This window comes from Emydura macquarii, unplaced genomic scaffold (assembly GCF_026122565.2).
Source record: "Emydura macquarii macquarii isolate MOO-44397 ecotype Brisbane River unplaced genomic scaffold, CSIRO-AGI_Emac_v2 contig_1551, whole genome shotgun sequence".
Lineage (NCBI taxonomy): Eukaryota > Metazoa > Chordata > Testudines > Chelidae > Emydura > Emydura macquarii.
In genome coordinates, this window is record NW_027131688.1 from 26,915,127 (window position 1) to 26,927,890 (window position 12,764).

Consider the following 12,764-nt stretch of genomic DNA (forward strand, 5'->3'; position numbering starts at 1 on the left):
AAAATGACTTCATCGACTTCGGCTTGTTTCTTGGCTCCAGATGACCTCGTGGTGTTCCTGGAACCAGAATTGCCTCAGCTTTCCAGAGCCCAGTGCCCAGTATTGGGATTTCAGCTGGTACCGATCCCCCTGAGGTACCTCTCTTCATAACAAACCTTGCATAGCAATTAAACCAGACTGTCACCAGTACCATCAACTAGCAGAGGCAGGTCATGACTGCCTCCTCCAATATCAAGAATTCCTCCACTGGATCTGGACTCCGAATCCTCAAAGTTGGAAAAGGACTATGGCTGATGCCCATCTTCAGAATATGCCTTGACATTAGGCTCAGATAGCATGTCCGGACTCTTTAGCATATCTCACCTCTCAATTGAGGTTTAGGGAAGGATTTACTACCCCAACCCAGCCATTCGTCATCTGAGGGCATGGTATTTGGATGGATGTTGGAGTTAGAAAAGGCCTATTTGGCTGATGTGCAGCCAATCCTGAGCAGTAGTTGAAAGGACTCTACCAGAAAATGTCATGAAGCAAAGTAGAAAAGATTTATGTTTTGGTATGACCAATGAGGAATTTCCCCTTTACAGGCTCAGAGTCCAAATGTATTGGATTACCTCCTGTCCTTAAAATCCATGGTGTCTATTAGTTCCCTCATGATACACCTGTCAGCCATCAGCACCTTTCATCCATTAGCATATACCTATTCTGTTTTTTCTCACTTTGTCATTTTCTGCTTCTTGAAGAGTATGATTGGAGCCTTCCCCCTGGTGGCTAAACCTGTACCAGACTGGGACTCGATCTTTTTATCAACCTTGACTAAATTACCATTCAAGCCTCTAGATTCCGGCTGTCTGCTACATCTTTTTATGAAGGTAGCATTTTCAGTTGCTATCACATTGGCCAGAAAAGTTAGGGAATATGGGGCACTCCTGGCAGATCCCTGTCCCAATACAGTTTTTCTCCAGGATGAGGTATCCATGAGGCTGCATCCAGAGTTTATTCTGAAGGTGATGTCAGACTTTCACCTTAACCAAAATATCCATCTACTGGTGTTCTACCCTAAACCTCACTGTAGCAGGGAAGAGGTGGTGTGGGACTCAATGGATGTGCCTAGAGCTCTTGCCTTTTACCTGCAAAGGACAAAATCATTTCAAAAGTCTCCTAGTCTCTCTGTATCATTTGTGGAGCAAATGAAAAAAGAGGCCATTTCATCCCTGAAGCTGTCACAATGGATCTTGGGATGCATACTGCTCTGCCATGAGATGAACAATATCCCTCTTGAAGGCAATGTGAGAGTATGTTTGACAAGAGCTGAGGCAACATGGGTAGTTTCCATTAGAGATGTCCCTATTACTGACATCTACAGAGCAGCAACTTGGAGTTCTGTTCACATCTTCACTAAACAATATGCATTGGTGGAAGCAGCTGTTTCTGATACTTCTTTGGGCAGGGGAGTTCAATCTGCAGTCTGTTGTGTCATAGCACTCCAGGTATACCCCCTTGAAAGAGATACTCTTTAGGCACTGCACGTGGGTACAATCACTGGAAGAAGGATGGGTTATTCACCTTGTAACAAACTGAGTTCTTTTGACGTGTGCAGTGCACTACCCATCCTTTTCCCCCACTGCCTGGTCACCCCATCTGGAACTGATGGTAGAGAGAGAACTAAGATGGTGGTGGTCTGGCAGCCCCCTTTATCTCCTCGGTGCAAGTGTGTGAGAGCGAGGATGCATGTGTGGCCCAGGTGGACACTGCTAGGGAAAAATCTCTGGCCCTGTGTACATGGCACACATGAACAACCTGAAGGGCAGTACACATAGAGACAACACATCTTGAAGAACTCAAGTTATTACAAAGCAAACCTCTCTGGTTAGTGTTTCCTTTAGATTTTCTCAACAGAAAGTTCTACCAAAATCTATCTGTTCCAATAGAAGTCTTTGATTTTAATGAAAACCCATTTTCTCATGGCACAATTTTTTTAGTTGTCAACCAGACCTGTAAACTAATAACTATATCCTTGCCAGACCTGAAGAAGAGCTCTGGGTAAGCTCAAAAGCTTGTCTCTCAGTCCAACAGAAGTTGGTCAAATAAAAGATATTACCTCACCCACCTTGTCGCTCTAATACCCTGGGACCGACATGGCTACAACAACACTGCATGTATCCTTGCTCATCAGTCTTTGACATCTGTGTTAAGACTGCCAACACGGGCGCTGCTAGTTAGGTCTATTCTGGTCTATGTAGTTGTTGCTGAATTCTTTAATGCACAGATCTATAATTAGCCTGTTAACTCAATTTTGAGAGCTTTTATCCTAAAGGAACAAGAGTGTTACTTTTCCTACAGCAGGATTTATGGTGATTGAATGTCTGTATCAAATTGAAGTACCACGTGTTTTACCTTTTTCAATACAGATTAAAGAACTGACAGGCAACCTCAATAGGAACTCCTCCTCTTCCAGCCTGTCATCTGGGCCCAGCGGCGCTGATTCAGACACATCGCATCCAAGCACTCCTAATATAGAGAGAAGCATGTCTGTTTCAGTGAAAGATCAGCGAAAAGCAATCAGAGCACTTTTAACCTGGGTTCAAAGGAAAACAAGAAAGTAAGCTAACCTCCTTTTGGTAGGTTAAAAGAGTCTCCATTTTACCAGCTGCAAATGGGTTTGTTTCTGAAGAAACTCATTTCCCTCTGCAGGCCATAGGAGGAATCTAAAATGATAACACATACTGTAGGATCTTCCTTGTTTTAATGTGTTCAAGCTTTAGAGTGAGCAAGTTTATATTTTTTAATATTATGGGTGAGATCCTCAGCTGGTTTAAACTGGCTGACTTAAACCGGCTGAGAATCAGGCCCTCTATCTTCATTATTTCACAATATTGCATGTTATATGTTAACTACCATCAGCATGCTTGGCAGTGTGCAAGACACAGATATAGACTCATCCCCTGTCCTGTGGTGCTAGCAATTTATTAGTGTCTTGCACAAATCAAAAGATTAGATATAAATGAAGGATTTGAATCTGGTAATAATTAATATTGAAAGATTTTGACTGCATTTAAGATAATTGTTAATGTTGTTTTCTCCTCTGGGATTGCTCTGTTCACGCTAAAGAAGCAGACCTGTCTCTCTCTAAGAACTGCCATTTCATGTGTAATGCAAAATGTGGTGACTCCAATGGGAACACTGGATTAAAAACTTCCTTAAACTTTGGTGAAATATGGATCTTAATCTGACCTTTGCATCTTAAATTACTCTCTAATAAAACCAGGTTATGATTTAAAATGAAACATTACTGACAAGGACACTGTCAAGTAGTTTAGGCCAAAAATGCTTGTTAGTGTAAAATTGTTATAGTGCAGAGGTCTCTTCTGGATTTTACATACAGTCCCAATGAATCATAAAGAAATAGTAAAGAAAAAGCCAGAGTTTTCATAGGGCATGGGGGTCAAAATTCACTTACCCAAATTAATTTTTTAGGAATTGACATGTACAAATCTTTGCTGCACACAAGAGAACACTTGGGCCCTCAATGCAAGTGCAAAATTAAAAGGTCACTTCTAAAAATCTACTCCATTAGACCACCTCCATCCCTGGTGAAACTCCAGTGAAGTCAGTGGAATTGAACCATGGATGAATTTGGCCCATTGTTTCATGAACAGCTGCTGCCAATCCAGATAGCAGAGGAAGAACAAGTTAATGAAGAAATCCTATTTCTAGAACTATGATGCTGATCAATACCATTGATAACTGGGGGGTACCAATAATGAAACGATAACCAAAGCAATCAAAGTGTTTTCAGTACCACTCAAAAGTACAGTTTGGAAGGAAATAAATGATTGAGAAATGAATTGTTTTATAGCATCTATGGGAAGAAACAACAAAGTACAGTGATAATGAAAACTTGGTTGTATACTTTTAAACCTTGAAACTTTCAGAATTCTATCTTTGTGGTATTTCACTGTAATTCTTTTAAAAACTCAAAAGTTGTCAGATACCTTCACTGGATTTCTTTTGCATCCTGCATGACATAGATTTCTATATTTAAGGCCACATGTACACAAATGTGACTCATTTATGATAGGTTTAATATGCTTATGTGCTGGCCCTTATCCCATACTATGGCATTAAAAACACTATAGCAAAGCAAAATCAGTAATTACTCAGACATATGGTTTTGTAAATGTTCAATATGGTTGCTAAGTACTTGTAGATTTTGGTGGTGTTAACTACTTCCTACAAGTACATTGATATCAGTTGGTAGCCAAACTGTTGGCTCCACTTACAGTGAGTCTTCATATTGTATGGAAGTGTTTCCTACTGTCCTAAAATCAAGAAACTCTCACCTATAATGACTACAGCTAGATAACTTTACTTATAATTTAGGAGTTTTAGAAGGTGACGCTGCTTTTGTTGTGGGGTGATGGTTGTTTTTCATATGGATTTCTACAATATATATTTGTACTTTTTAAAATTTAGATATGGTGTTGCAGTTCAAGATTTTGCCAGCAGTTGGCGGAGTGGCCTTGCTTTCTTAGCTGTAATAAAAACAATAGATTCCAACTTGGTAGACATGAAGCGAGCTCTGGAGAAATCAGCTCGGGAAAACTTAGAGGATGCTTTCAGCATAGCACAAGATAATCTTGGTGTTCCTAGACTTTTGGAGCCAGAAGGTAACACATTCACAGCAACCTTCCTTGGTGTATCTGTAAAATAATTAAAAACTTATGATTGTTTATTTTTATTACAATAGGTCCCACAGGCTTCAGTCACTATCAGGTCCTCATTGTGCTGGGTGCTGTCCAAAAGGACTCCTTGTCCCAAAGTACTTACAATCTAAAAAGACAAAATGAGCGAAGTGTGGGGTAAAGAGATCCAGCAAATGAGCAAAAATGATCAGGTTGATGCTAGGCACACATCTTGCTAGCTCCAGTAATTTATTTTTTCTGTTCTTTTTTTATAATTGTCCTTGCTTATTTTTAAATTACTTTTTTCTCTTTTGCCTATTTTAAATGGTCTTAAATTTAATTTTAAATTTTCTGTGTCTCTTCCATTTTTTTTTCTACTTGAGTAAATTAAACGTGTGCTGTAATATCTGTCCCTCCTCTCTCTGCTTTAAGCCTAAATTGAGGTTGGGCCTCGATCCTGCAATTGCTGGCAAGTGGGCAGATTGCTACACTTGCACGCAGCCCTGTTTAGAGCCATCGGATATCCCCGGCTTTCCCACTGGAAACAAATCACTGTCTGTCACTCAGCAAAACCACTAGCTGGTGAAAGTGCAGCATTGACATGCTATAGTGGGAATATCCTAAGGAAGGTGACCCTGATTTAGCACTTGTTTGATTTTGGGGAGGGGAAGGATATTAAGGTGGAGGAGAGTGAAAGATCCTCTGGATTCCATCAGCAAAGAAGAAGATTCTGCCATCTCTCCTCAAAAATAAAATAAGTCTATGGCTTTTCATAAGAATGTTTCTACCTTGAATCATAAAAATAGGATATACGTCTGAAGGCCCATTCTTGTGCAAGTCCTCTTTAAGTATTTAAGAGCCCAGTGCTTTGTGTTTTTTCTCCATAGATATAATGGTTGAGTCACCTGATGAACAATCAATCATGACGTATGTGGCACAATTTCTGGAGCATTTCCCAGAGATAGAAGGGGTACGTTTTTCTTTCAGAGAGTAGCATTTTCATAATTTGCCATGGCATTCTTGATGAAGTCAGATATGTGTTCTCATTTTTATCTTCAGAATTATTACATTTTATTTCAAGTGGTTTAAAAACCATGTAATATTTTAATGATTCCTGTTCTTTTTGTCTGACCGATACTCTAGGTTTTAATTTGGGGCTATTAAACTGCTTTAGAGAAAATAAGAATCAATCCAAACATTAAACCCAAAGCTGTTTTACAAACGTACGGATCAATTCAAATAAGTACTACCCCACTCCTCTCTCACCTCTGAACCTTAACAGGCTTCATCTTTGTGCTAAAATCCACCCCAAGATTTCAGACAATTTGGCAGACTTTGTTGGATCGGTTTGACTTAAAATCTCCTGAGCTCAGACTGGCGATGTTCTTCAACAGACTGACATTGTACCAGATTCAAGACCACAGAGCTGAAATCCTGGCCCCGTTGAAGTCAATGGAAAAAACTTAAATTGACTTCAGTGGGGCCAGGATTTCACTCCAGGCTTTACCTTTGATAAGGGGCCAGGTTGGGGTTTTTTGGGAAGAACTGGTAGATAAGGAGACCTCATGTGGGAGATGGAGAGGGCCTCCTGGGGCTCTGGTAGAGGAGTTTGTTGCGGGACCGAGGAAGGGAGATTGAAGGATGGGAGACATTCAAAAACCTGAAAGCAAAGAAGGAACTGGGGAGATCACATTTAGATCTGTATAACCAGCCAGACATTCAGGGCTTATCTGAACCTCAGACCTCTTGAGGTCATCACTAATTTAAATTACACCTTTTTAGTATGAAAAGGAGATCCCAAGGATGCTTGTTCCCCATGAGAAGCAGGATGATAGTTTTCTTGTTCTTCCTCAAGTAACATACAGATAAAAACACAGCTCTTACATTCAAGTTACTTTGCTACTAATTTTCTCCTTATTTATGTTTATTAAAGTCTCCAGTTGCATTATTTGTGTTACTTGTGTTTTATAGCATCAATTTTTAAGGTTCGTTAATTGCATTTTCTGAATGAAAAAAAACTTGAATTTCTTCCTACTTTTCAGATAAACTGCTCAGTTCAGATTGCAGATAAAATCAGACTAGCAGATCAATATGATCTACAGTAGATTTAGTGGACTCTTGGGTTTATTTTAGTCCAGTTTATATATTTAAATCAGATAGAGGCTGCATGGAGAGGTGAATTGAATTAATGACTGAGAACTGGGATCTCCTTAATTCTAATCTGGCTATGCCAGTGATTTGCTGTGTGGCGTTGTGCAGTTTAATAACTTTAATTCAGTTTCCTGACCTAAAAAATGGGGCAGTCATTACTTACTAGTTCACAGGCTGATATAAGGGTTGATTAATTACTCTTTCTATAGCCATTTGAAAAAGTAAAGTGATATGTAAATTATTGTTTAATGTTATATCATACTTCACAGGAAGATTTTTCAGATCCCGATAAGGAATTCCCAATTGAAGCCACATATGTCCATATCAAAGATACACCATCAGAACAAGAGGGCAAGATCTTGATTTTGAATGAAAACGGAGAACGTGTGTATACTGTTAACCATGAAAAGAGCCACCCTCCTCCTCCAAAGGTTTGTGTCCGTGATTTGCCCGAGGAACTCCAGTCAGAAATTGCACATGAAGAACTTAATGACAAATTGAATCAACCATTATCGGATAATTCACAGGGAGTCTCGGAAGAGTCATTGGTTTTGTTGTCTGGAGAGGAACCTCAGAGGCCTAGCTCTTTGCAGATTACAGGATCTGTCAGTTTTGAATCCAGTTCCTCTTGGGAAGTTCTTAGTGATAAACTGATACAGAATGAAGGGGACCAAGGGAGCATATATGATGATCCATTGAAACAGAATTATGACCTTTCAGCAACAGTTTTGACTGATCAGAAAAATTCTATTGACACAGTTGATTCAGAATCATCTTCTAAAGAAGGATTTTCTATAAAGACATCTACTGAATGCAACAATGACGTTAAGGACTCACTAGTCAAAACATGGGATAGTTGTTCTTTGAGCCATTTGTCTCAGACTTCAGATGCACATAAAAATGAACCAACAAATCTAGTAGAAGACACTGAACCCATAACTTCAACTTTTCTACAGGAAAATGCTTCCAAAGAAGAGGATATGTGTAAATATGTTTCACATCTACTAGATGAAGCAATATCTAAAAAACTGCCAGAACATCCAAAACAATCACCTATTTTTCAGACAATACAAGATACCAATTTTTCATCCAAGGATTCTGATCCCAAAGGTCAAATGGAAATGTCTGTGTCCCACAAATCTGAAAATTCAAGCCCACCCATTACAAAAATTCCCGAGAACCTTGATATTCATAGCGAAGATGGGTCTTCAGCTAAAATGTCACCAAATTCTTTGAAAGTTTCTGTAATTCCCCATGATCTTTTCTACTACCCCCATTACAATGTTCCCATATCAGCAGTTTTGGAAGCTTTTGCTAAGCCTAATCCTGACACTTATGTTTCTGAAAACAGCAAAATCTGCAGTGAGCTATCAGTGAACTATTTGCATGAGGAGGAGCTGTTTATACTAAACAATGAGGGAGGCATTCTGGAGCCAGATCTACAAACCAATCTGAGTGTCTCTCCAGCAGAAATGGATGCTGAGGACATAGAAGAGGAGAAAATGGATCATGACAGTGCCACTAAGCTCTCTGAAAAAGTACAGGCTGCCCTAATAGGAAAGAATGAAGAATTCGAGGAAGACAGCAATATATCCACAAACTCTCAAGATTCTACAGATCCAGAAAATCCTGAGGTATTCATCTTGATTTTTAAATTTCAGCCATCTACTTGCTTGTGTAAGGTGGCCCCAGCACCTTAATTTGCACTATAAGATCTTTGGATAACTGTATTAAATATGCTATGTCTGTTCTCTCAAAACATTGTATACCACTGCCCTCTGCTGGATGGAATGTCAGATTGGCTCATGTGTGATCACTTTATTCTCATAATAGCTGCGATAGAATATAAGCCCTAATACTACTACCCAAATGAGAATTTTTCATGGGTTACCAATAGCATTTAAAATCACTGTCTAATGCTTCTGTGTAGCTGACATTATGATTATATAAGCTTATAAACCTTCTGTCATTGGGTTGGCTCCTAGGTACAGCTGTTGCTGTTAAGGCCTGACAACATGCTTGGTGCTATACAAAACATACAAATGAAGACAAATTTATGCCCTAAAGAGTTTAAATCTAAGCATCTCCACCTGCAAACATTCATACACTTGAGTAACCTTACTCACACAAGTAGTCATATTAACTTGAATGGGACTAACCACATAAGTAAAATTAAGAATTGTACCAGTTATACTGATATAATTACACTGGCATAGTTAAAGTGATACACCAATCTAACTCACTATGAGAACACTCTTATCCTGGAATAAAAGTGTCTTCTTTCAGTTTAGTTTAACCCCATTTCACAATGACATAAAGTAAACTGGAAAAGAGTATTTTCTTTCTGGAATAAGAGTGTTCACCTGGGGAGTTATACTAGTATATCAATTTAAATTCAAACCTTACCTTATATTGCTTATAACGTTCATGTATAGACAAACTCTGATTCAAGTACGTATTTGCAGGACTGGGTCCGTAGAGGCTCACTACACCCTATAGATTTTATCAACTAAAAGAACTACAGAGTACAGGCTGTTTGCTTTTATCAGGGAAGTGTTAGAAAAATCTGAAGTGATACTTTCCAGGGGCCACGTTGTGCCATGATTTCTTAAACAAAACTCCACTTTGAAAGAAATGAGGAGTTTTATTTAAGAACTGATGGCATGATGTAGCCCTATATGCCCAATTCAACATTTAAGCAACAACTTGCTTTCTAAGAAGAGCTATTTTTTTATCCTGTTCAGTGAGATTCATTAAATGAAATTTATTGCTATGGAGACTAGGAGCAAACTAGACATTAGACATCTGAAAGGTGGGTCATGGCAAAGCTGTATTCTTTTTAGCAAAACAGCGAGAGTCCTGTGGCACCTTAAAGACTAACAAATGTATTTGGGCATAAGCTTTCATGGGCAGAAACCCACTTCATCGGATGCATGAAGTGGAAACTTCAGTTTGGTAGGTATATATACACATGCAAGGATGGGTGAGTTACATCACAGTGAGGAAGGCAAGTGTTAACGGGGTAAATTCAATCAGGCTGGATGAGGCCATTCACAACAGTTGATGAGAAAGAGTGAATGTCAAAAGAGGGAACATTATTTTTTGTAGTGGGCTAGTTACTCCCAGTCTCTATTCAGACCTAGTCTGATAGTGTCAAGTTTGCATATGAGTTCCAGCTCTACAGTTCCGTGCTGGAGTTTGTTTTTGAAGTTTTTTTGTTGAAGTATGGCAACTTTCAAGTCTGTTACTGAGTGTCCAGGGAAATTGAAGTGCTCTCCTACTTGTTTTTGAATGTTACCGTTCCTGATGTCTGATTTGTGTCCATTTATTCTTTTGCGTAGAGACAGTCCGGTTTGGCCAATGTACTTGGCCGAGGGGCATTGTTGGCACATGATGGTGTATATCACGTTAGTAGATGTGCAGGTGAATGAGCTCCTGATGGTGTGGCTAATGTGGTTAGGACCTATGATGGTGTCACTTGAGTAGATATGCGGGCGGAGTTGGCAGTGGGGTTTTTTGCAAGGATACGTTCCCGGGTTAGTGTTTCTGTTGTATGGTGTGCAGTTGCTGGTGAGTATTTGCTTCACGTTGGGGGTCTGTCTGTAAGCGAAGACTGGCCTGCCTCCCAGGGTTTGTGAGAGTGAAGTATCATCTTCCAGGATAGGTTGTAGATCCTTGATGATGTGTTGGAGAGTTTAGCTGGGGGCTGTAAGTGATGGCCAGTGGAGTTCTGTTGTTTTCCTTATTGGATCTATCCTGTAGTAGGTGGCTCTGTCAATCTTTTTGTTCACTTCCCTATGTAATTTTTTTTTGTATTATTTTTATTTTGTGGGTATTGTAGTTTTTTTGTACTATTTTTGTCACTGTCTAATGGAAAATCTCTTTTTTAAACAGGTCATGGTAGACCAGTTAGAGGATACATTGTCAGCAGTGTTGAGACCAGAAATAAGAAGTAAAAGGAAGGAAAAAAGGAAAAATGTGATCCACACAGAAAACTTTCAGACTTCAGAATCTGGGACTACACAGCTACCTGATAAACAAAATGAAGAAATCACTGATTATCAGGACTTTTCCAGGTACTTCACATTAATTAACTTTTTAGAGTTCTTAATATGCCTAAATGTGAATTTTTTTTTTCAATAGAATGTTTCTGAACAAATCTCATTTAGCTCGTATATGTTATCCCCACTGGCCTTCTCTATGTTACAGTCACAAACATGTTGGGGGAACCAATGGCAATGTGACTTTGTCATAAATCAAGTTATGTTATAACATGGTCATCTACACATGCAAAGCCATACAGAGTCCTAAACACATTTAACACACAACTGTGCTATAATTGTAGTGGAGACAAAATCACTGACACTATGTCCACTGAACTACTTTAATGGTTGATGTCCTATATCTATACACACAGGACTGAAACATTCAGCTAACTCTCACTCCTGTTTCTTTTGAATATTAATTTAGTTGCAAGGGAATATATTTGAACAAAAATGGATTTGTGCTCAATTTGGTGAAGATTATAGTCAGAACTACAACCAACCCAATAGAAATCACATCCAGAATCCCATTAACTCAGTTTCTCCAGGCTTTCTGTACATTAACCACCATTCTAATACCTTTCATGGTAAAATAATTTCAAAAAAGAAAACAGCACAAATGGTAACGGTTTGGAGGATATATTCTCACCTCAATCTAATAGGATTTGTGCACTTTCAACACCTATCAAGATATTGCTTTTCAGAAATAATTCAAAGTGGGCTGTTGCTAGTTTTTCATATCATGGACAGATTTTCCAGAGCAGCCTCTGAAATTGCACCTGAACATTTTGTATGCATAAAAGCATGGATTTGAATGTGTATTTGAAGTTTTGCATATCCAGAAGATGAGGCACACAGAATTGCAGGGGCGTTAGAGGTAAAATTTGGCTCTGTGAACTTAAAATTTATTTTTATTTACTTTTCAGGATTAGTTACAGCGATTCCAGTGTTTACCTCCGAAAACAGATTCCTAATCCCACTGAAAAGGTTAGTATGTGGAAAAATTTAGTATCTTCCATTCGCTACTTCTAATTAGCTCCTAAAATCACAGGCCTCATAAGTGGTAGAATACTGATTTTAAAAAGTAATTATATACGATTGCTAAAAGACAACCAGATATAAACCTGTTGATTAAATGAAAGCCATGGAATTTCTGGTTTTAGGCACCAAGACATTAGGAATAAATAAAAGTTTTAAAGGAAAACACAAACAATTTTAAATCAAACCTCATGTAGTTAAGTATATCCACAAATTAATGTCTAATCATGCAATTATACACATTATAATTTTGGGACTACATTTGTAATTTCAATATTTCTGTAGCAGTCACTGACTTCACTTCACTGAGGCTGCCATTTTTTGCATAGTGAGTTTTCTTTCGTTCTGCTCTGACACTTTCTGCTTTCAGTAAATAGCCAGGAGCATGATTTATGCTCTGTATTTTATGTGCAGTAGCCTCCAAACACCTCATTTATGGTCCAATCCACAAATTGCCGAGCATTTCATAAGTACTTAACAGGATTGGGTTTATTGCCTCAAACATGCAGTGGCTGTTGCGTCATGCCATTGCACTAATGCCTCAGTCCAACTCCACTGGTAGATGTGGTTTCTCTTGTTCTCTCAAGAGGTCCTACATTGATGTATGTGGCACAGGGAGGCAACAGGTGCTGTTACAGCCACATTCCATCTTCCCAGGCTGGAACTGTGGCTCTCCCAAACACAAGGTGAAATCCTGGCCTCCCTGAATTCAATAGGAATTTGCCATTGATTTCAATGGAGCCAGGATTTCATGCACACATTTCATCCATAAAGTCCAGCTACTCAAAATGTATGCAAGCAAAGAGAATTTTGCCCACTGTGAATAAAAGATACTGGAAGCAGCAATGTC

At 38.9% G+C, this 12,764-nt stretch overlaps 1 protein-coding gene across 2 annotated transcripts in view; it reads left to right on the top strand.

Annotated features, from left to right (window-relative positions):
* CLMN (calmin) overlaps positions 1 to 12,764 on the top strand; it is an 84,460-nt gene that overhangs the window by 69,504 nt on the left and 2,192 nt on the right. For both annotated transcript variants that reach the window (XM_067555108.1, XM_067555109.1), the window contains exons 6-11: positions 2,409 to 2,599; positions 4,474 to 4,667; positions 5,570 to 5,652; positions 7,103 to 8,467; positions 10,728 to 10,909; positions 11,803 to 11,863. In XM_067555108.1, coding sequence (XP_067411209.1) covers positions 2,409 to 2,599; positions 4,474 to 4,667; positions 5,570 to 5,652; positions 7,103 to 8,467; positions 10,728 to 10,909; positions 11,803 to 11,863 — 2,076 coding nt within the window. The remainder of the gene's footprint in view (positions 1 to 2,408; positions 2,600 to 4,473; positions 4,668 to 5,569; positions 5,653 to 7,102; positions 8,468 to 10,727; positions 10,910 to 11,802; positions 11,864 to 12,764) is intronic.